The 25,935-nt window shown below is 38.2% G+C and overlaps 1 protein-coding gene across 6 annotated transcripts in view; it reads right to left on the minus strand.

Moving 5' to 3' along the window:
* Nucleotides 1-25,935, minus strand: part of PTPRM (protein tyrosine phosphatase receptor type M) — a 464,463-nt gene that overhangs the window by 23,422 nt on the left and 415,106 nt on the right. For all 6 annotated transcript variants that reach the window (XM_084281573.1, XM_084281572.1, XM_084281574.1 and 3 more), the window contains one exon: nucleotides 11,082-11,179. In XM_084281573.1, coding sequence (XP_084137699.1) covers nucleotides 11,082-11,179 — 98 coding nt within the window. The remainder of the gene's footprint in view (nucleotides 1-11,081; nucleotides 11,180-25,935) is intronic.

The raw sequence follows: 25,935 nt of genomic DNA on the forward strand, positions 1-25,935 counted from the left end.
GGAAAATGGCAAAAGAAAACAAAAAATTAAACTTCACAACTGTTAGAACATTTCTCAAATCCCTTTTCATGACAAAATATTCAGGTTATAACCATGCCTAGTCATGAATAAAAGATAAAACTGAAGTATGTACATATAAGCATACAGTGAAAACTGTAAAGCACAATTCAAGTGATTTATTTATACCAAATCCAGGTTCAGTGTATAAAGGATTATGCAGCTGAACCTTGCCCTGTTGGGCAGAAGAAAGTGCTTTATCACAGTAGTTTCTAGTGATGTAGCTGATCATCACCTATAACCCTTCTTTAGTGTCTGGACAGCAAACAGGCAACATTAGCTGATAGCCTCAGAAGTCTGTCAGGGCAAAGTAGCTCTGACCCTTCTCCTGACTTGTTAGCAGGATAAAATTTAAATCTGAATAAAACTGTGTGAAGGGATGGAAAACACAGCCCTACATCAGGATCCTTCCCAGGTAAAAGAGTTCATCATAACACTCTGGTTGTGAGGCCTGGCTCTCAGCCACAGAGCTGTACAAGCATCCTGACAGCTCACTCCTGCTTACAGAGCTGAGGGAAAGCTCGTTGAGAGCAAATCTGAAGTTCAGGCAGCTATTAGCAGGTTTTTATTTATTTCTCTATGCCTGTCTTCAGATCCAGTAACCACATTAGTATCAGGTACAAATAAATAAATAAATACATAAATACCATTATTTTCTTCACATTTCATCTGCTATTCAGCACAGTTGCAGGACAATTTGCAAACACCGGGTTATACAATTGCCTTCCATAGGGAGAGGCTTGAAGGGCAAAAAACCAGGCAGGGCATCAGTTTGCAGAAGATGGTTTCCATCAGCCAAGGGCCCCTTGGCACACTGAGGGACAATCCCTAAACCTCAGGATCGCTGGCAAATGCGTGTTCCCCTCCCAAGCACATCTATCAGCGATAAGCAATGAACAACCATTTTAAAAGCATTAAATGTTGCTGCAAGCAGTTTCGTAGCTGCTACTGCTATCTATTGTTGCGTCTACTTGATATTTATTCAGATCTTATCCTGTTTAGACGGATTTCCAGAAACTCTCTGATAGAAGCTAAGTGAAACGCATTGAATGCTCATTGTTTTGTTTGTATTGTCAAAAGAATCCAGACAATTGACATTGTTCAAATCCCTTAGGCCAGCAAACTGAGCCTTTACGGTCACTGCTGGGAACTCTCTGGAATGGGGCTTTCCCACCTACAACTAAAGATGAGTTTTTTTACTCTGCATGCAGAATAAAGCGACTCATGCTGCCTCTGGCCTGGAGCAGCCCACCGAGCACCCCGTCTCTGGAGCCAATTTCCTCTTCCTGCCTGCTCAGTGATCCTTTCCATAGGTGGAACATGAACCACGCAAACACGGCCAACGCACGTATGGAGGAAACAGCTGCTGCGGTGGTCCTGGTAACAGCACCACTCATCAGCAAGTCTTTCTGTTGCTAACTTTAGCCTTGTTTCTTTCTGATGGGTGCCTGCCATCCTCAAACAATTCCAGTTTAGTAAAATAAACAATCAGGGGAAAAAAAACAACAACACCCTAGCTGAATTAAATTGCTCAGCCTTGAAGGAAAACATGCCTGTTTCTAACTTGGTAAGTCTAGACAGTCTGGATTATGACTAAGAACCGGGAACATTTGGAAAGACCAATTTAGAAAAGCACAGTAGTCCCCACCTTCTTACGCCTCAACTGCTGGATTTGTTTCCCCCTCTTTTAAAAACTTTATTTAAGATGATCCAATGGAATAATTAGGGAAGCACTGGGGGGATGTTGCACAGAAGTTATAGCCTCCTGCAGCTTGTGCCCGTAGGGGATACTGTACTGCACAGGGGATTTGGGGCACGGAGCAGACTGGAGCAGAGCAGAAGGATCCATGACAACACAATTTCCTGAAAACTCTCCCAAGTGGAATTGGGGCTGTAACAGCTGTGGGAAAGGTGCCAGAGCCGCAGTCGTAGCCACAGACCAACACTAACTGATTCACTCACTGTGAGGAAAAAAACAACAACTTTTTTCTTCCCCCCCCTTTTTTTTAAAAAAAAAAAAAAATTGAGCTTTTTTCCTACTTTTGGTTTTGGCTCTTGTTCTGCAATGCTGCTGCACGTGCTGAGCTTTAGACATGGGAACTCTGTGGACTCCTGATGAGCCAAAAGTTAAGTAAATGCTTAAAGACCAGTTTCCTATCCCCTCCAGGGATTCTCAAATAAAGAGGAAAGGGTCTTAAAGAAAAAAGTAGATTAAATAGTGTAAACTGAAATCACACTTATAAATGTTTATTGGACCAGGGCTTTTGTTTGTATAGGGAAAGACAATTGCAACAAAATAGAATATGGTTTTATTCATCAAATATGAGAAACATTGCTGGCAACATATGTTTGTTCATTTTTTCTTTTTAGCACAGCTTTAGCTACTGTGTCTTGATGAATCTCTTTCCCTTTTTATAAACATTTGGTACATATTTTACAAGAAAACTACTAACAGAAGGTTTAGCTAAATAATTGATACATGAATCCAAAACTGAATATTAAATGCATTAGATTTTTTTTTCCACACAGTTGCTATCATAACTGTAAATACCGGCCACAAAGTAGAAAACATAATTTTGAAATCTCATCTGAGCAGAACTATAATTGAGAGTTTGTTCAGATACACCCCACATTTACATCCTAACATGTTGCCAAAAAATACAGATGTTCATCACAAGATGAGATAAAAAGGGTGATTGCCAGAGACATAATGAAAATGCTTTGATTTAATCTATTCATCCCAAGGTACACTGTCCAATTGTTCCAAACATGTTTATTTTACTAATAATTTGAGAAATTTGGAGAATATGATTATCTTCTTTGACCTGCCCCCCCTCTCTCCCAAATCTCCCAGCAAAATTGTCTAATGTGGGAAAATAAGAATTAAAAATGAAGGTGGAAAGTTGTTCTCGCTACTTCTAAATATAACAAACAATGCAGGCAGTAGATAGATAATGAACACAAATTGTGACTTCCGAAGCTGTATACTTAGCCATTTGGCAATGTGACACATCTAGCTACAGGCAGTATGAAAGCCAGGACAGTAATTCATTTACTTAAAGGTTTGGAATAGGAGGAATATTACTGAATTAATATGTGAGCTGGCTGTGAAATATACTTTGTAGTTCCTACAGAACAGTTTAAATAACAGTGATTATTCAAAGTTTCCAATTTCATTTGATTCTGAAATATTCTTAGCAAAAAGGTGGTATAACTGGCTATGCACTGCATGGATTGTCATTAGTGAAGAGCAGTATTATATATTCTAATTTAAAATTAATCCTGGACTAAGTAATGATGATAAGTCAGACATAAATTTTGAAATGAAACCTCTAGGATATAAAATGAAATAGCCAACCAAGCTCACTGGTGAAAACTTTTAACAGGTTTTGCAGGTATAACTAAGATAACATCATATACTTTTATTTGGCTGACTGGAAATAAAAGAACATCCAACAAATGAAAGTATTTTTATTTAAATACTTTTCAAACAAAAACGTATTGTGATTAAGAACATTTTATTAGTTATAAAACCACCTTTGACAGGAGATAAAATCCAGTCCTTTTGTTCATTTTCTTTGTTTGCTTTTGAGCAGGTCAGTTAATTGATCTATACCTCATTTCAGACTTCTCTAAAATGAGGTATGGAAGAGTATTGTGCAATGCAAAATTTAGGATACCGTTCTGCACTGTCAGATGAATGGGTCTGTATAAAGGCAGACAAAAGTCTTTCTGTGGTTCACAACTCCCAGAGGGTGAGAGATCCCTATGAATTTTACTAGCTCAGTCTAATTTCTTCCAGTGATGACTCAGAGCTGATATCATTCTCCACCTCCTGCTGCCCTGTGTTACCCCAGCAGTGCAACCCTAGGTTGCCTACGGTTCTCATTCAGCTGCTACCCGGGATAGTTGGCTATCAGGACATGCCCAGTTGTAGCAATACACTTACTGCTTTCCTCCTGGGAGGATCAATGAAATCCATTTGTTCTTAAAAATCACATGTGCTGTTAGTATAACATCAGCCTGGCAGCTTGGATTAGGTGAAATTAAGATGACAGGCTGACGGTGGGGCCATACTTTGGCCATCAAACAGAATTAGTCTGGGAGAATTGCTTTAGGGTAAAGGTGACCCAAGGTAAAGCTGCTTGTAGTGTTCCTGCCTTTGTAGCTAGTAAAAAAGAAGAACATGGATTGTCCCTATTTCATTCCTTGTGTTTAGGCAATTGTCTCCCACTGTTTATTAAAAAAGGCTGTAAATTAGTGCACTTTAGTACAGCCCTGGAGCAAAAAAGGCTGAGCACAGAGCATGTGAGAAGGGTAGCCTTATGTCAAGATGAAGAATTATCTGGAGCTTCTCAAGCTTGTCTTAATCCCTTACACAACTGTGAAATCGTGGGCATAATGCTCAGATCCTGTGCTCCAAGGACCCGATGTGCCTGCATTGAGCAGCACAGCCCGTGCACTGAATCATGCTTCCTTTCCAAGGACAAAATCATGCCATAAGTTGAGCTACAGAGCACCACCGAGTTAGCTGGTTGCCTTCTGGCTCTAAAACTTGATCATCTGATGTCAGGTTAGAAAGCTCTACGTGCTGCTTTACAGTAAAACCGTGTTGGCGTCTCTAGGATACTCCTTCCTTCACAGAGAGACTGAGAGATCAATTTCATGAGACTACTGAGTTCAGCAGACCTGCAGTGATGAAGCCATTTTGTCAGCCACGGTGTTTCAAAGTGGAACTCGAAGACCTCTTTGCAAATTGTACTTTTACTTGCATCCTATACCCTGGCAGTACTTCAGCAGCTAGCCCAACAAGGGGTCTGTGCATTTGTGTATCCTTAAAACTCTTTTATGTATTTTGCAAAATGAATCATCTTGATTGAACTAAGAAGCGTTATGATACTAATCTTCATTGATGAGTATTTTCTGAAGTATAGCTTTTACTGGAAACTAGAGAAAGTATCAAAATACTGAGACCTGAAACTATGTTTGCTGTGAGTGACACGGGACAGTGCTGACCACTCATAGTTTGATGTCCTGTTTGACAATATCAACATTGCCAATCTGGGGACATATTTATTAAGAGATTAAAGAGTTCTTCCTTCTCTTTCCTGGAGAATAACAGCCAATTTTTATTTATTTATTAATTTTTCCCTAAGGGTTCCTCCCCTGCAGCACACAAAGGAATAATGCCAACTTGTTATTTCTGGTTAGAGGTCTAGAAAGCTAAAATCTGTTTTGACTACTAGAAGGGTTCACTGACTTGGAAGATTAAGAATAGTTTCAAATTACAATTGTTTACTTTCTTATCAGTCATACTCTGTAATACTACAGCCTCTACTGTATCCAACAACAGACACTGGAGTTACAGTGAAAGTAAAAGTAAAACAAAATGACTGAACATATATGTATGAAAAGAACAGGTCCCAGGTTTTATGGATACCTGCAATTAAGAATTAAAATATCTCTATATGGGGAAGGACAGTATTTATAGGTTTTTGAAGCTGACACTAGCATTACCTAGAGGTAGGGAAGGGTTTAATGCAGAAAGCTTTCTCCCTCTCATGTACAAAATGTGTTTTCTTTCTTTCAGGAGAAAAGTTTAAATAAAATCTTAGTCACCATTATGCTAACAAACGCTTTGGCACATCTCCTAAGGAACACTAATGTCAGTATCTTGAACTAACACCAATGTTGGTAATTTGGCTTATCACATTTAGAGGCCGTTTCAATTATATGGAGTGTTCTTCCATTTATACTAAACACAAACATGCTGTTTGTGGGACGTGTTAGAGAGTTGCTCTGTTTCACCTCTGCGATATCCTTCTAATGGGTGATCTGAATCTTAAATACAGTTTGAATTTACCTTTGTTCATTAGATGGTTATTCTGCATGAAGATTCTTAAAAATCTGAATTACCTAACTGTGAGCTTCATAATAGGTTTGTATCAAAATAATCCTGTTTTATTCTAAGAGGAGGTTAAGTCCATTGGAAATTTCATACAGTGCTAGCATTTGTGTTGATGGAGTTAACTATGAATTTATTGTTTGGTTATAGCATTATGCTTCAGTGAGAAGCCTCTGGACAGGACTTTACTTGACAAATTTTCTTGGATGTCTGAGAAATAGACCATCAGGAAGATCTGAGGAAGACTCAGTTCAAGATGAAGAGTTCTGGATTTTTTTTTTGTTGAAGAAACGTGTTTGTATTTCTTTTAGAAATGTCTCTTGAGTGCTGACCAAGGTTGCACATGCTGAGCACGCCAGGCCCAAGCACAGGCACGTATGACTGCTGAGGACTGGGCCCACACAGAGTCTTCCCTGGGAAGAATCACTCTTCTGATTTTATCTTACAACAAAGAACATTTTTTTTTTTTTTAAACAGCAAGCAGTAAGGAGATGCTCCCTCTCTGCTAGTTGCTACATTTGACTCCTGTATGGGTTTTTTCATTGTCATGTAGACCCCCACTTGTTTTACGCATGAAGAGCCATCAACATTTTTGCAGCAAAGCAGATGAAAGTGCCATGCATGTCCAGTCAAACAAGCAAACAACCAGCTAAGCCACCAACTTTTGCTGTTCTTTCTTTTTCCCTGTGCATATCCAGCCCTGATAGCTCCTGGGTAGGGAAAGTCACCCAAGAGGAGTGTGAAATGACTATCGGAAAGCACAGCACTCCTCAGGGATAAGATGATGGTGAGAGGCTGTTGTGGTAGCGCTAAGGCACATGTATGGGCTATTTGCCATCCCATGGCTGACCTTCATTCCCCTGTTTGCCTCACATCCATTCTGTTGTTGTCAACCTTGCCTCCTTTCAAAGAAAAGGGCCTTTTGTGTGCTTATTAACACTATTAGCACTGGCTGTTTTCTAATTCTGGATAATAATTGTGAAACTCTAATTACTGTAATTATGATGCTCCTGGGGTGAGGTTTTATTTTTTATAATCATTTCTAGTGATTTTTTGTAAATACTTCGTTATATTAAAAGCATGATAGACAATCATGAGTCCTAGCAGTGCATTTATATATCAACCACCTCCACCCAATTTCATCAGTGCACTTCACCATTTATTAATCAGATATTACTAAATTCCTCCTGCCTCAAGCGAAAACAAGGAGTGGGAGAGAAAGTGACTACTGACAAATGATAAATGATGTGACATGCCACGTTTGATTCCGCCAACCAAGTATCACTACCAGCCTAAGAAGAGCAAAGATGGAAGTGACAGCAAGATGACACAATTGAATATATTCTAAATCCAGTGTAACTCTTTAAGGAGGAAAGAAAAGTTTTTATGTGTACAAACACTGAAACATTTCAAGAAGCAACCTGAGACTTTGGCCAGTACATAAAGACTTTGATCCAGTTCCCATAGCTTCCCACACAAGGATCCAGCTGTAAGAGCAGCCTCTTGGAATAAACCAGATGTTATCATGTGTCTCTTGTTGGGAAACCAAACATCCCTACACTGGTTGGATAAAAGAAGTTCTGTTTCTTCTACAATAAGCCACCATAGTATGCTAAACCTCTTGGGAAAAGATGTCTGAAATTACACTACTATCTTCAGTTGCTCTATCAATTAGTAACAGGAACATGAAGGTTTCTTGCATTAATGTAATCTAAAATACATTTTTTTTTAAATGGCCTATGGTCACATTGATTTATTTTTATGAGTCTTGTTCTTGCTTTTTAACTGTTAGTCTGTGGTTTGGAAAACGCTGATTCTTGCATTAAAATATAGGTGTATTATACCGCTAATTACTTATCATGCTCTTCTTGCAGACTTCATTGAGAGAGGGAAGTTGTTGACCCCAGCATGAAGAAGACAGAGATTTTTTATCTATCTTACAAGGGTTGCCTACTTATTCATTTTTCTGTAAAAGTTCTTAAGTCAACTTAGACCAATCTTAACTAAAAACCCCTTCATCAGCTGTTATCAAAGAACTGTTCATGCAACTCAGCAATGATTTTTCTAAACGACTGTGAGACCTCATTTAGATTTTTAATAAACAGTCACATTCTAATGAGGTCTTCATAAAACTGACTAAATATGTTTAGAAATCATTAGCTTAAATTACCAGTACAAAAGTCTCCTTAGGGAGCCCTGCAGATTTTGTGATAAGACTTCTGGCAGATGGATTGGTATAACAGCACAAGTGAGTTCTGAGTTTCCACACAAGCAGTGTAAATGTGAGTGACTGGGTAACAGGCTACTAGATAAAGAGCTAAATGTCCCTCAGGTGGGTTCATTAAAGAGAGAAAACAATCAAAACACATTTCTGTGCCATTTAAATACCAGGTGCACAGCAGTCTGCAGGTGCCAGAAACACTGACAAGGGTCCCTTGCTGGAACACACAAGAGCTTAAAGGGATGCATGGTTTTGACAAGTATGCCTCAGATAATGACAGATATTGGCAGATGTACCCAGACCCTGCTGGAGGGTAATGCAGGGACTGAGTCATTTGCAGCAGGTGCTTGCATTAGGGACAGCCTCATGGTGATTCCTCTATCCGCAATTAAAACAGTCCTGATGCATAATGCTCCAGGGCAAGAAGCAAGTTCCTAGCACTGATTTAATGACTACCCAGCCAGTCCTGGTAAACAAATACACATACGCCCCCTCAATGATTAATTCATGAAGGACATACATTGTGTGGCAAACATGTTAAACAGATACTCCTCTTTTCTGAAAACATAAAGGCATTTTCCTCCTTGACTTACACTGGGCAAGAGTTTTTAAAAATATATAAAATAATAAGCCCCTGTAAATCTTAGACCAGCAACAACTCTTGAAATAGAAAACTTCAAGGTCAGGAAGGTTACAAGATTTGCCCTGCAGGAATGCTACCAAAAAGCCCATTAAAATCATTACTAATCAAGGTGGCACAGAGCTTGTGTTTGGGATTGAGGGAGAGATGGTGTGTTAGTAATGATGGTTCCCACCCTGGGAGTAGGACAGAAGCACCAAGAGGGAAGTGACTGTGTTGTTTTGTGGCTCATACCATCTGATTTCCATTAAAAGCTCATTTTAATTTCTGTTCTCTAATCTCACCTATGTTGGCCACCAGAGAAAGCAAGAACAAAGTCATTTCTACCACTGTCAGAAACAAGAAAACAAGAAAGCTGCAGATCGGTATCCCACTAGGACTCTTGCACCCTGAAGAAATCTCCACAGTGGCACAAACTGTTGCTTGCTGCTAAGGGAATGTGCGACCCAACTAAATGTTGTGAGGGGAGGCCACAGTGCTGGCACTGAGACTGGCACCTCCCTGGGTGACACCTGACAGGTCATGTTAATTGATGCTTTCAGATATGGACTTCAAGAAAACAGCATGTGGTTTCACATACTATGCTACGTTTGTTCTAAGGTTTGTTCATCCATCCCCTGAGAGCATCATTTTTTTGCATGCTTTGTTATTTATGAATGTGTACAAAGCTTTAACAAATTTGTTGGAGAGTTTTCTATTTGTACAGATTCATCCATTTTGAATTGGTATGTGATCACCCAACTATTTCTCCCATCCTTTTCAATCAAGGGACTGAATTTTTAAAGCAGCCTCCATGATCCTTCTTTGTCTCTGCAATTAGTTGTACACTTGTTCCTGCAGCAGGTGTTAATTGCCGTCACAAATCCTACTTTTTTTTTTTAATATCTAAAAATAATAATTGCACCTGATCTGTTGGCAGGCTTGGTCACACAGATATCTAAATGTTAGGATTTATAGTAGCAATCAACCAAGGACATAAAGAAAGATAAATTGAGCTTGTAAAACTGGACTTGTTAAAAAGGAGACAAGATACAGCCCTTTGACTCACTCTACATAAGGAGTGCTCTCTCTCCTGGTGCAAACACCACAGGGCAGAGGGATATCAGCCACTCAACCAGCATGAAATTAAAAACACATCTCAAAATCATGTGGCTCACACCAAGATACATGTACTTCATGTACTTGACTTCTTATTTCAATGTTTTGATTTACAATAATGCAGTACTTGCAATAAAAGCAATGACTTTTTTTTTTTTTTTCTCCCATGTGAAATGAAAGCAATATGCCCAGTTCCCAAACAACATCCCAGGTGAAGACTAAGACATCATGCATAGACAGAGTAGTAAATTAAAAGACTCAGTTATTGATGGTTGTTAAACAAACAAACAAACAAACAACAACAAAAAAAAAAAAAAAAAAAAAAAAAAAAAAAACAAAGAAAAGGGTTCCATTCAATACTTGTTGAAAACAAAATTAGCCTTAATAACTTGAGTAGGAGACCTTCTTTAGACATTATCAAACAGAGAAAGAAAAGTACACCTTATCAACCAGGTAAATCAAGCTTTCCTTTACTAGTCAGCTCCTGAAGAAGACCTCCTGGTCAACAGGTTTAGTAAAATAGAACAGTAGAATAGCTCAGTTGGAAGGGACCTTCAGCCATCATGTAGATCACTTCAGGGCTAGCCAAAAGGTAAAGCATATTACTGAGGGAATTATCTAAATGCTCCTTGAACAGTGGACAAATGAGTAATGCCAGTTTCTTTGGTTTTAGTCTGGAAGTGAACACCCAGACAAACCAGGTTGATTTAGACTAAGATACTGTGAAGGAAATGCGATTTCATAGTTTAAATACTTTTTAAAGAAATCTGTCCCAGAATTACTCCTCGTCTTTGCCCCACCCTTAAAAAAATAGGTCACTCCATACCTTGCTCTGTAACCCATTCCCTGGTTTCCTTTAACAGAAATAACACATCTGAGATATACACAAAGATATGACACTTTCCCTCTTTGGCAGTCTTTGCAGACTCTGCTGTACAGAGTGCAACTTTATCAGTTACTTTTTCATTGTGTTAATGTTTTCAAAGCCAAGCATCCAAAGCATGCTTAAAAGTAATTGATAATGAACTTCTTAGCAGAGGCAGTCATAAATATTTTATGTGCCTTACTCAGTATATAAGCGTCTTGTTGGTCTGCTATTTAATTTCCAAAAGCAAACACCTTGGAAGTCTTTCATCTTTTAAAGTACAAAAATCACTTACCCTTCCCACTTCTACGAGATTAGTAACCATGATTATGCTGGCTGTGTTCTCATGCCATACCATTCTCCAAAAGTCATATATTGTCTCCTGCATTGGTCCTGAAACAATAAATCAAAGGAAAGGTTACTTTCTGAAAGTCTCATGATTGGAAGCTTGTCTCTGGGGAAGCTTGAGAAATCATGGTTATCCACATATATTCATATCACTATCATCATATTTTTCATTTAGGGTCAATTTCCTTTCTGTCATCTCACCTATCTGCATTTAAGTATTTTTCTCCTGAAATAGTGCTCTGAAAGAAAGTTAGTTCTCTAACATCCAGGTATTTATCTCCGTAATACCCCAAAGTGGAATTATAAAAAATGGATAACATTACTCTTTCTCTTAACAATTGGATGATAACCTAGGGAAGGTGTATTTGGAATGAAATGAGCCACAATGGACTATGTGGCCTTTCCCGGTTTCTAATATTTTTCTTAGTATGTACTATCCATCAAATTACCCCAGCTCCTAAATTGTACTTCCTGAAGTGAGACAGAAGTTATAGTTTCTTGCTGCTGTATATCACTTTGCAAAGCAGCGGGGAAAGCGGTAAAGAACCCTTGTGTGTCATGGCAGTGATGTCCTCTGCTGTACTCTCAGAGAAAAATGTCTCTGAACAACCTGAGCTCTCTTGTAGACACAGGGCTTCTTTCAACATCATGCTGAGACTGGCCACCAGCCCACAGGAGCATAGGAAATGTCAGTGGCAGAAATGTAAAATGCTGAGAACAAGCACAGCTTTCACACGTGCCTGATCATGTGTGTTTCTAGCCCACGTGCCTATGTGATGCTCCACATGTCTACATGACATCCACTGTGCCACCCTGATTTGAAACCACTGGTTTAAAATCATTGGGACAATAAAAACAAACAAAAGCAAAATACTATCAAGAACTACAAACTTAACATCCACATTGAATCCATTACTGAACTGCCACATTGCAGTAAGCAATTAGACTGGCATAATTGCTCCTCAAGTGAAGAAACCAACACTTTTAAAGCACTACAAAACCTTACATTGACACATCTGGGTCGTTTGGTACCCAAGTTTTGTTACTTTGGTTTCCATTTAAAAATGGAAACCAAATGGAAATGGAAACCGATTTTACTCCGAAAGTCAAGTACTTACTGAACAATGTAATAATATTATAAGCAAGTAAAACCCAATTCATCAGGCATTTAACATAATTGTGATGTAACTTAGAACTCACGTTTAAGTAAAAGGATGGTAATAGTTTAGAACTCGTGAATTTCTATAAAATATTTTGATTTTTGGCAATTTCAAAACATATTATCATCCACAATTTGCACAAACCATTTTAAAATGTTCTGCATTCTCCCCCTTACTTAATTCTTCTGTTTCTAAAAATGCTGCATATATAGTTCGTTTCACTGTTTTCCCTAAAGTCGGTCAACTTGTCTTTTGTTTGTTTAGGTAGCTCACATAACAGGAGAAAAAGCCAGTTAAAACAATAGGAAGCTATGCCTGTTGGAACACAAGAAATGTCAGAAGCCACAGAGTAGAAATAATAGCAAAATCTAAAAATACCGTTTCTGAAATTACTAGGTAGACTCAAGCTGGTGTTGTGACTGCAAAGCTTGAGACTATTAAAAAAACCCACAAAACAAAACAACAACAACAAAAAAAAAAACAAATCAAACAAACAACAAAACAAAAGAGATGATATTTTTGAGAGATTTAATTTGCAAACATGACAGATTTAAGTCACTCTTTAAGTCAGTCTCCTCCATGTGAAAATCTACAATAAGTATTTTACTTCTACATCAGTTGGATGTACAATATGGAAGTTGTCCAAGCACAATTTTGGATGCTACAGTAAGATAATTAATATATATCATAGTGAATGTTTAGCTTGCTTGTGCTTCAATAATGTCAGATTCAATATAGTTTTCTTGGCAATTCAAGTCACAACAGCATTACAAAGGTTTTGGACCAACCTCTCCTACAGGCAGAAGAAAGGAGGCTATTTTACTCACTGTAGAAAAATGCTGTCTCTGCATAGCTTTTTCCTTCCTCTCAAATCTCAAAAAATATATTCAGCAGAATTACTATTGCTGTCACCTTTGAAGGAATGTAGCTAAAAATAGGATTAGGGAGAGGCAATTTTCCACAGAGTAATGTCCTGGAAGGAGTCTGCAAGTTCAAGACACATTATTAAGATTATTTAAGCTTGATTAAGGACAAAAAATAACAACAGGACAGCTTCAAGAATCCTGATTCACAGCCTGGTTTAATGGAGAAAATCTAAATGGCTCCACTACATTCTGTCACCACAGAATTAAGATTGCTCATCTGAATATGTTTTTCACAAAGCTGGAAGAAAGGTGAAAAAAAAATCCTGTCCACACAGCCCTGTTATTTTCCTCATGCAAGAAGCCAGAATCCTTCAGAAACTAAGGGACAATGTAGCAAGTTTCTCTATGTATTATTTCAGACAGTTTTCTTTCCTACTGATTCTTTTGAGAGAGATGGTTGGGCCCTACTTCGTAATAGTCAGTTCTTTCTGACAGCTCTGGGACAACCGGCAACAATTCATTCCTGATTTTTGTCCTCCACAATCAACATAATTTGTGTTGTGATTTAAAGATTCTTACATTTCAGATCTTTAAGTCACAAATCACAACAGGGCAGAGATGCTAAACACTATTTCCTTCCTAAATATTTTGAGTTTGTCATTCTTCAGAAAGAAAGAAAGAAAAAGATAATAAATTATGAGAGAAATACATCATAAGAAAAAAGTAATAGCACTTTTCAGGCCAGAGAAAAAGCTGGGCTCTGACAAGTCTTTCAAGTTTGATTCCAAATGTTCTTCTGGAACGTCCTGTTCTGCAGTGCTGAGTATGCTCTTCTCAACCTCACTATCCAATTGATAAGACAATGATAATTAAAAGTGCTTGACAGGATTTCCCACTTTCCTCAAGTATTTTCGAGTGTTTTTCCTGCTTTTTCTCTCCAATTCTTATATCTAGCCTCCAAACTTCTTTGACATTCAGGACATTGAAAGGAAAAAAAATACCCAAAAACCTACCTTAAAGTCTCAGAAAGTAATTCTTTTCCACCCCATTTTTCTTTTCTTCTTGACATTTTTCAAATTATTTTCTGACATATGAATAAATTATTACTTGTCTCCAGCCAGTATTGAAAAGCATTAGAGGCTCTAGGTAGGGCTGGAGGATTTATTGTCATGAAGAACTGAACAATTTGATTCCAGAGACTCATGGTAGGGAGACAAAGAGCCTATAATTGTTCTAAGTATCAGCTTAACAGATGTGTGCACAATAGGCAGGAAGGTTATTCTCAGCAGTTGCCCTCTTGCGGGAGGAAAAGGTCTGAGGAGAAGGTACTGCGCTGCTAAACAGCGAGCCTGTGGCATACCCCATTAGCTACACAATATAGTAGTTGGTATCAAAGATTGCTGCTGTGAAAAAAGAAATCAACAACATACTGCCTCCTGAAGATGAAAAGCAAAGCAAAGGAAAATAAGAAAAAGAAATAAACCTTGCAACCCCCCAGCTAATTAAATGCATTATCGAAAAAAAAAAAATCAAAAGAAATGATCAGTGGAATATATCACAACCCTTAGCTGCATTACTAGTAGTTGTTAGTTGCTGCTGTGGGAATGCCAACATATTAGGAAATGGAAAATCACACAGCTTCTAAGAATGGATTAAACTCTTAAGAAGCTGCTTCTGTACGCAGAGCTTTCTGGATCTGCTTTCTGCTTGTTGTGAGACCCAGTTCCAACAACTGGCATTACTACTGGGATATGTGATCATTTTGAACATTAGAAACCAACCTAGAATTCAGAAAAACAGTGTATATGTTTAGGAAAAAAAGCTAACACTCAAAGACAGAAGTAAAACCCGAACCCTGAAATGTCCCCAACACTTACTCAGACTGAGGCTTGTAAATCTATGGGCATTTTTAATTTCCTACAAAAGCAAGCAACTTAATGAGCAAATAGGTTCTGAAACCCTTTTGCAGCACAGAATGTTAAATCCTCAGCAAAATGGTTGTTACTCCTGATACCAAATTCAATGATAGCTATTAGAGCTAGAAACATGCAGAAAATGAACAGGTACCTTTACTGCTCTCCCAGGGCAGTGCCATGGGCAGTGATAGACACTAGCAGGTGATGACAGAGGCAATGGACTAACAAGGTGCAAGACTTTTACTGCAGCAGCAAAAGCTGATCCTGATAAAGAGTGCAATAAACCTGCTTCCAGTGAGTATGAGGTTGTAAAATGGTCTCCTCTTCTAGTGGTTACTGCAGTTTCCAGGAGCAATGAGGACTGTCTTTCCTTCTTACTGAAGCAAAACTTACTCCTTGCCTCTGTGACGGCCTACAACCTGTGTACAACCTTGGCACTCTAGTTAATATGGCAACTAGTTAATATACCTGCATGGAGAGTGAGTTGCTTTTTAGCCCTCATTCTTTATGGTCCCTTCAAAATGAACCTGGGGTGCAATATTTTTTTTTCTTATTAACAAATACGGTTGCGTGGCAAAAAAAAAAAAAAAAAAAAAAAAAAAGCCCAAAATCAATGATTGATTTTGAAAATACACTGTCAAAAAACTGCAAGCCCATTATGTAGCAGAAGTCACTCAACGTACTTAAGAAAGAGCAAAATCAAATCAAATAAAACAAAACAAATTACTAGGAAAACACAGTACAAGCTAAATAAATTAAAAAGTTGAGGAATGCTCTTTTTCCTAGCGAACCCATTTACATGGGACAAACAAGCTGTTAGTAGAATAACTTACAGAGAATTTCACAGCAAGAAGCAAAATTACAGGGTTACTAATGCTCTGCCAGTCCAGTGATCTGATTATCTGTAAGTACATGCTATTTGCTCTTTTAACCATGCTAGAATTTGGAGTTAAGAGCAGAACTCCCTTTCAGAAAAAAAAAAAAAAAAAAAAAAAAAAAGTTATGTAAAATACTGCAGTTAAATCTTATTTTACACTATAAATATCACTGACTGCAGTCAAGAGTACATCTCTCTTCCTTGAAATACTTTTTTTCTCTACTGAGTGAGGCAACATGATGCCCAACATTTTATCAGCAGGAATTTATAGGCACATTATTATGTGATCGTGTAGTCATGAGCACTCAGCTCTGTCAGTCTCTCAGTTACTTTATAAGACGTTCTTCAGTGGTCAGCAGCTCTAAAAACATGGACACTCTTTTATGTGACCAGGTTTAGACTAAGGTACATAAGATTAGGTCTCATTTTTTATATATATTATATATATATATTTAAAAAAGCAGCATACTAGAAAGAAAAGTTATAGATTTTGGTTGTGCTGATTTAGTCAGAACAATGACACCAACTAGTGAGATAAAAAGCTCATTCAGTTTTTTTTTTTTTTTTTTTTGTAATTGCAGAACCACTGCTGTGCAGCAGTGCAGCTGTACGCTGTGGTCATTTGTGCCCTCCCCAAATGAACTAGTTTCTGAACGGAAGATACTCAGTTGCTGATAATCTGATTTGTCAAGCAGTTTTTACCATAGGCTTGTTAAACATGTATGCTAGCATGTATTTAACTTTTCCTCACCCTTCCAGGAGTTCCTAAGGGTTTAATGTCTCCACGGAGGCCACTGAAGGCCAGAACAAAGCTCTACTACCCAAACTTACAAACTCAGGTAGTGATCATGCAGTCTTTCTGCAATAGCTTTTCTCAAAGTAGGTTTAGACGTTTGTTCTCTGCCGTAAGAGATACACTTCAATTGACTTTAATTATTTTTAAAGGCTTGTACAAGAGTATGTTTTTATAGGCAAATATGTGCTTCTACCAATACACTGGATAATTTTAAGGTCTGAGATAAAACTGTGGTTGAGATATCACTAAACCCTGTGGGTCCAACACTCACCAATAGCTACCAAAGGCATACAGATCAGTCCTTTGTGATTAAGGTGTCAGTAAAATAATGACAAAAAAGAATGAGGTCATATAACCTAATGCTTTAATTAATATCCTTGCCAGTCTGCTCAAGGAACCAAAGCAGGGGAGAGGGTAAAAAGTATCCCAATGCAACACATCTATTCACCTTCAGTGAAATCTCCTATAGGCCTGCCACTGTAAAAATTAGCACAGTAAAACACAATAGACATTTGTACTGGCTGAACTTAGCCATAAATGTTTCAGTGTTATTTATTAATTGCCAGTTTCTAGCTGTCATATTTCAGTATTAATTTTTATTTGTCGCTTCTCCATATCCCAGCCCCAGACATTCTGTGCACTGGAGAACCTCAATGAAATTAAACAAGACCCTGTAATGAGCTGAAGAAACACAATCTTGCTTTAATGACTTTATTTGATTTATAGTGTTGATGCAGACTGTGACGGTATACGAAACGCACTTTCTAATTTTAGCCTTACAAATATTAATTATTAGGTAATCTTCAGCAGGGGCTATATCATAATTATACAGCTATGCTGGCCTTCCTGATAAAGCCTTCCTGGAAATCTCTCTTGCCTTGGAAAAATACAAATAAACAAAGCTGTAGATGAGCTTTCAACAAAGTTGGTACCCATTAAGTATGCTAAGCCAGCAGGCTGCCCAAGCAATGAAGCCTGAGGCAACAGTCACTCTTACGTGAAGCATGGAAAAAAACCTCCCTCTCCATTTTAGACCTCATTTTAGCTGATTCCTCCTCCACGGTGGCAAATTCAGAGATGGGGCAGAAAGAAGCCATTTGTTTGTAAAGGCAGTAATTTACTGATACTGAGGTAGCAAAGAACACCACTTTGTAAGCACCACATTTACCAGGACTTTAATAATAAACAACAACATGTTTAGTTGCTCCTAACACCAACTGTAAACCCCACTTCAGAATATAACGTGTATATCAATCACATGCACTCCCTATATTTGAGTTGTAGCTAGTCCTCCACTTCTTTTTTTATTTTTGTCCTTTTTTTTTTTTTTTTGGCCTTTTGCAGTGATACTACCTTACAATCCAAAGAAAGAGAACAGTAGGCAGCCACAGTATTCCACAGTAAGCCACCTCAGCTAGACTCAGGTGGGTTAATCAGGGCTGAGCTATGAATTTAAAATGTGTTTTTCATGATTTCCTCACCTTAGATGGATTGTCAATAGGAAACAGATCTGACTGAATCTTGTTAGCTTGACATTTCAGGAAAACACTGCTCATAAAGCAAGCTGAAATACTTTACCGGGACAAATCCTGCCCAATACAGCTACTGGCAATGTAGATGCTTTCTACTGTATCCTTCGTTCAGAAAAATGCAGCCTTCTCTCATTATCAGCTAAGGGACAGCACAGTGAATAGTAATTGGCTGATTTTCAAGCACAAACTAAATGCTACCTGCTTCCAGCCAGCCAGTCAGCAAGCACTGCTGGCTGCAGATCGCTCTCTGCGAAAACTGGCTTTCACAAAATGGAATTTTTGAAGTGCTTTCAAGTCCCATTAGCTTCCAATGAGGCTTAGACTGCTAAGTGACTGAGGTGCATGGAGAAATTTTATCTATAGCTCCCATGAGACTGCCCAGTGCTCTGACTGGCCTTCTATACCACCGCCTCCTACATTTAGAGGAGTAAGCACTAGATCATCCACAGGATGAAGAAACAGAGGAGACTGACCTGTAAATTCCCCATCTCTTTCCAAATGTAAAAAGAACATAAGAACATGTGGTTGATAATAAGCCCTTCACAATGTAGAGTAGTCATGAGCCACAGCACCATTGTTTCATGAAATACATACAAATGTTTCATAGATTGCTGAAATTAAAGAAAACCACTAAACTCCCAGTTTAATATGGAGATGTTTCAAAAACAACCTTTGAGCAATGACAAAGCTGATAATTCTAGAGAATTTTTTCTTTGAAATTGTTCAATTCAAAATCTAGATAATCAGCTTTAAAATAGACATTCTATATATGTGTGTGTATGTGTGTATACACACCAACCATTGCCTACAGCTGGATCATTTCTCTTGTTGGCATCTCCTCTGATCCTACTCTGCAGTGCTTCTGTGAGTAGTCAGAAAGTTTTATGGGCATGTGGTATTTATTCTCTGGAATATCACACAGCGTTTTATTTATTGATACAGAACCAACCAGGCTGGAACAGCACACATCTCTATGCATTATTTTGTCTGTGTTACAGTGCCATCTTGAAATCCTAGTCTGGGACTGGAGCTCCACTGTAGTGGGAACTGCCTTGCATATTAAATACAGACAGGGTGTTCATGTCTCTCACAGTCACAGTCTAAACATGCCTGGAGAGACAACGGGAAGCAAGGTAGGGGCAGAATGAATTGGACAGGTTTGGTATAATACCCAGCAATCACAATATGCCAGCTGCCTTGCCCTTTCTGAATAATCCTAACTGCTCCTTCTCCACATTAGTATTTCCACCAATGGCACAAGACATTGTTGCACTTAAATGTGTTGTTAAATCTGAGACCAGGTTTGGCAGGTGCTATTTAAGACATTTTTATAACACTGGTAGCTAATGCTACCAGCTAACTTTCCATCTAATAAAGTGTTACACACTTATTGACTGACATTTCTCCGTGGCTGAATTTCCAATACTAGCTCAGTTTGTTCTGTATCAACAAAGTAAAATGAAAATGTCATATGATTTTTCAAAGAATAAATAGCATGTTCCCATAACACCTTTTGATTACTCACAGAAGGACTGCAGATTAGCAACAGAGCAACTGCTGGCCACAGAAATGGTCCAGATTTATCCAGTTAGCCTTAGATTAGGCAAAGCTGAATGCAATAAAAGCTGTGTACATAGTACTACTGGCTGTGTCTATGTCATCATACCGTTCAAGAAAGTTGCTTTTTCCAGTCTTTTTCTGATCTTTTCTTAAAAAATAATAATAATAAATAAATAAATAAATTCATGTTTATCCAGTATAATTGAAAACCTCTTTCATATTATTTGTTTGCTACACAACAGGGATGTTAAATGGTCCATTCTCCATTAACATTTTTTCAGACTACAGTAAATCCAGTATCTTCCAAATTTTGCATCACAGCAATAAGGACAGACCTAGCCCTGGAGGCTAGGTTTTCCCTAGTGAGGGCTATGGGGTTACATGAATAAGGCCAGAGTCTTAAAGCTTTACCTTGCACAGCTTTTTAAGGGAGCACTGCTAGGCAATGATTTGCAGAAAATGTTTTTTTCATTTTTTTTTTTTCCACTATGAAGCAGGAATACTTCGAGTAACTGTACTTGTAACTAGAGGCCCTGATCTACTTTCCAGTGGAGTACACTGGCTACACAGCAAAAGTTGGTCTCACTCACACATGGACTCTCTTTCTCCCTATGCCCTTTTGACATTTAATTGCTTAAGTACAGTCAAGCATGTCAGGAAAACAATAGGGGACTCCTAGGAAACTGAGACACAGGCTCAAATTGAATCAGATCAAATAAAAACATGAGATGTTGACTCCCCCTCTGAAGTCAAACCTCTGACTGGAGGATTATTTTAGGAGCCTTGAGCCTAAAACCTGATCTTTGTCAAAGCAGTCCAACAGAAAGTTTCAGTTTAGCTGAATCAATGCTTTCCAGTGTGAAAACTTTAGTTTCTGACTAGTGTATTCTTCTTCGAGTTTCTAATTTGTGTTTTTTCTCAGTAAGGGTGACTTACATGGAAATAGAAATACCTATAAATCACTAAATAGTCCGTCTGAGCTTGGGATGACTAACAAATATGGAATTATTTTATGAAAAAAATATGCAGCCTGTAACATTTTCCAGCTTGCCAGTCTTAGGTAATTGATTTGTTGGACTGGGCTCTTCATATCAACTTGTAATGCGGAATCAATTTTGACGATGGATGAGAACTTAAGATCATTTTATCCCCTTCACTAGACGGTTCCTTAGGGAACGGACAAAAGAACCTAATTAGTCTTTTCCATTTCTACTTTCTATTTTCATGTTGAGTCAATCATAAGCATCGGGACGTAATAAAATCATCACTATTCTTCAGCTCAAAAATACGAGTTTATTCTGGCTACTTGTTTCTTTTACTATTCCCCAAGGAACTTATTGTGAAGGAATGTTACTCATGCTTTTGTGTAAGATATTCACATGCTGTATTCTTTAAACTTGTGCTGGAAGTTTAAGTGTATTAACACGAACAGTCTACCCAGATGAAAAAACAAGACAATTTAATCTACATTAAACCTTAAGTAAAAAATGCAAGCAAAACCTTTTCTTTCTCTCTCTCTCTCTCTTTCTTTCTTTCTATTATAATCCTTATATGTATCTCATGAGTGAGATATACCACTCATTATATATTTTTCTAGTTAAGTCTGGAGAACACTGGTAGTTTAATTTCTTCCTCAGTTAGCCTAGTATTTTTTAACTTATCTCAGAAGCCATGGAAATACTGGAAATACTCAAAACCCAACATATCCTAGATGTATCAAGATGCATGTGAAGGTCATTAACAAATAAATGTGTATTGGTTCATTTTTCTTTTAACTTCAGGATAATTATAGTAAAAATTAAATCTGCTTGACAAATTCTCTCAGCACTGTTATTTATTACTACTTTGAGGAGCACATTGGTTATTTTCAGCACTTCATGTAGGAAAGTGCAATAATAATGTTTTAATTCTGTTTTTGGTTATATTTTATGGGGGGATGCAATATGCGATGTATACGGTAAACAAGGAAAGCAATTCTAACATGCGGTCTGGATATATGCTTAGTACAGAAGCAATAACATTAATGTGCTTGCAACAGAATGAGATTTAGCAGAGAGAATTGCCACAAAATGTACATGTGAATATGCAACTGCACAGAAGAATACAGATGCACAGGAAAAGAAATTAATCCAATAAGCTTGTTGTTTTTTGTTTGTTTGTTTTTTCAAAATGGCAGTGCTTCAAAATCACCCTGACTGTCACGTGCATTGGTGGCATTATCAATGTAGAGATTTCAGTTGCCACCAAAGGATACAGAATAAGGAAAATATGACAGGTTTCAAAGATTTTGATATAGTGAAGGGAAAAATAAACTGTGTTATTTGTTTCTGGATGCATTTGTTTCTGAAATACATTCTGTTTGCTAATTTGCTGCATCCTTTTCTTTCAGCAAATGAGAGGACCAAAAGCCTTCTCAGACCTGCTGCTAAGCTTCCTCTAGGTTGCTGAAGACTGGCTGGAAAATAGATTTCATAGACAAAAAGATGCTTTGACTGTGTGATTTTCCTGACAAACTGCATTTCTCTGCTCCTTCTTCTGCCTTAGCATTAGACTCTGTGACTGACAGGCATGTTAAAAGTACTCCATCAAGAGTGCTGGATACCTGCCCCATCAAGTCCAATTTATGGTTGATTCCTTATTGAGGATGGACACCCCATAATCAAACACCAGCTTTTCATAATTTGCATCCCCTAAAAACATGGACAGATGAGGTACATTTGTAAGGCTGACACTGTATAAATCTTCCTTGGACAAAAAATGGATGCATGGATAGTGCATGATCTCAATAATTAAGAGTTTGAAGAGCAGCTATACCAATAAATGTCAACTTCCTGAATGTCCAAAGTGTGTTTGGCTCACAAAAACAGTTTGCTCAGCTCTTGAGTTTTAGAAAGATCATAATTTCCTTGTTTTCAGAACATATTTTATAATCCTATTTTTTAAAAAGACAAATATATTACTTTTCATGAAATGTTCTATTTTCTGTAATACAACCTTGGAACGTTTCTTTTTGCCTACACAATTCATCTATTTGTCTACTTAATTACTGTAGTCTCTCATTTTTTTACTACTTAATTCAGATATGCAAAAGTCTGTCATAGGTATTCTGGACTGACTTCACAACACAAAAATTAAACCAGTATCTTGTCCTTGAGATAGAGTTCTAAAAAAGCTCTGTAGACCTTTATATCTGATATCTGGCTGCTCAGTCTTTGTGTGGGAGAGGATAGAAAGATCATTTTTTTCTTATTTTCCAGCTTTGACAACGGACATAAAAATCAACAGCACTAGGCTCTGCATAATATTGGATCGATCAGCTTTTTTCCTGAGATCATCCTGTTCCACTTTGTCACCACACAAAAACTTCGAGACATGACACACTGCAACAGAGCCTAAGCCAACTTTGGATTTGTTAGAAAACCATGCCAGCTCTGCATTTAGAGCCTTCTATGCTGAATGGAAATCAACAAGGGCAACTCATTCCCTATACTGTGAAAACTACTACAGAGCTGATTAATACGAAGACAGAAAAATACGGAGTTCTGAAAATGTTGAAAGACCAACTGTTCTAACACAGTTATCATTAAATTTCCTACAATAAGCAAAGAGGCAGAGAGAAACTCAGCTATTCTCAGGTACCACAATGTGGCAACTGTTGGAAAGTGCTGACTTTGATAGTTACCAGTTTTTAGTACACATTGTGAGAATCACAGAATCACAGAATGGTTTGAATTTGAAGGGACCTTAAAGATCACCTAGTTCCAACTTGCCTGCCACAGGTAGGGACACCTTCCACTATACCAGGTTGCTCAAAACCCTGCCCAGCCTGGCCTTAAATACTTCCAGGGATGGGGCATCCACAGCTTCTCTGGGCAATCTGTTTCAGTCCTTCAACACCCTCTGATTAAATAACTTCTTCTTTTATATCTAATCTAAACCTTTTTATTTAAAACTATTTCCCCTTGTGCTGTCAGTACACTCTCTTATAAAGAATCCCTCTCCAGCTTTCTTGTTGGCCCCTCTTAAGCACTGAAAGGCCACTGTAAGGTCTTCCCAGAGCCTTCTTTTCTTCAAGCCAAACAATCCTAACTCTCTCAGCTTCTTTTCATAGGAGAGGTGCTCCAGCTCCTTTATCATCCTTGTGACCTTCCTCTGGACTCACTCCAACAAGTCCACATCCTTCTGTTGGGAACCCAAAGCTGAATGCAGTACTCCAGGTGGGGTCTCATGAGAGTGGAGTAGAGGGGCAGATTCATCTCCCTCAACCTGCTGGTTGTTCTTCTTTTGATGGATCCCAGGATACGGTTGGCTTTCTGGGCTGCAAGCACACATTGCTGGCTCATATTCAGTTTTTCATCCACCAACATCCCCAAGTCCTTCTCTGCAGACTTGCTCTCAATTTGCTCATCACCCAGCCTGTATTTGTGCTTGGAACTGCCCTGGCCCAGGCATAGGACTTTGCATTTGGCCTTGCTGAAGTTCATGGACTGCCTCCCAAACCTGTCAAAGTCCATTTGGATGGCATCCCTTCCATCTAGCATGTCAACCCCATCACACAGGATGGTGTTGTCTGCAAAATTCCTGATGGTGCACTCAATCTCATCATCCATGTCACTGACAAAGACATTAAGTAATACTTGTCCCAGTATCAACCCGTGAGGAACACCACTCATCACTGGTCTCCACCTGAACACTGAGCCATTGACTGCAACTCTTTGCGTGCAACCATCCAGCCAGTTTGTTATCTACCGGGTGGCCCATCCATCAAATCCATGTCTCTCCAATTCAGAGAAAATGATGTTGTGTGGAACAGTGTCAAACATCTTGCACAAGTCCAGACAGATGAACCTGAAAAGGTTCGTCTAAAAGGAGAACTTTGTCTCCTTTCGTCCTCAACACTGGTGTAAGTATCAAACTTCAAATGCTCCTCAAAAATTGGGATAGTTCTCATCAGCGTTTGCTGGGAAATGGTAGAAAGACAGCTCTGGCGAATTTGCCATATGGTTTCACAGAATAACCTGTAGATACCGCTTCCATATGTAAAGGGTGTATTACTTCTGTATGCATTTCGGTGTGAAGAAAATGTAACTGCTTTGAAGGACATGGCTCAGAACGCCTTGCCAATTCAATGCAGCACTCAAGAATGGGTTTATCTCCTTCACTGAAGATGTATGGCTTCAACCACTTTTAATGTTTTGATGATTAGGAAGTAAAGAACACCATTGAACACAGTTGAATCTTCAAGATTAATATAGGGGTACAGAATTCACTCACTTTGTGCATATATCAGAAAATCAGTCTGACTATCCTACACTGTGAAAAAAGACAGCATGTATAAAGCTGAAAAATTGTGTAGAATTATCTTGCTCTGTTGTTTTTCAATTCTCCCTCAAGTAATTTCAAATGCTAATTTTCATCTGGAAGCTAAAACCATGGCAGCAAAAGTTTCTCTGTAAAGATAAGCACGGAGCTTCCACACTGCTGTAGTTCTGACAACTTTCTGCTACATAAAAACAAAAAATGTGCCAAGGAAGTTGAGTACCATTATTCAAAGCAATATTTCTGCTTCAGATGCCTGAAAGGGAACTTTCAGTTCGAAAGAAAATGTATTTTTGTTTCTGAAAACCCTTATTAAAATGTTCACACAACATATACAGTAGTGTGTGGAAGAAAGATGCATTTTGCAGAAAAGAGAAAGAAAATGAAAGGGGTTATTACAGTGGCAAGTTTATGCTGCTGCAGTGAGGACTGTATAAACACTTCCATTGTAAATATTTATTTTCAGAAGTTTGTAACTTGTACTTAAAAAACTTCTGCCTGGAACCTGACTTGATGTCTGTCTCTATAACCAGCAATATAGAAAGTGAAACAGTTCAGTATCTGCTTTACAATTAAATACAGACAAGAAGGTGAAAGGCTTCATTGAGGTATTAAATCTAAAGATGATTTATTTTCGAAAGTAACTTTTTACAGACGTTAAGATATGCTCTGAAGTACTTGCAAAAAACATCTTAGATCATGTTCCTGTGTGTGCTGCAGCAAGCAGAGAGATTCAGTGAGCCTGACCCATGAGGATTATTCAAAAGTCAGAGAC

The sequence above is a fragment of the Netta rufina genome (genome assembly GCF_964035555.1).
Source record: "Netta rufina genome assembly, chromosome: 2".
NCBI lineage: Eukaryota > Metazoa > Chordata > Aves > Anseriformes > Anatidae > Netta > Netta rufina.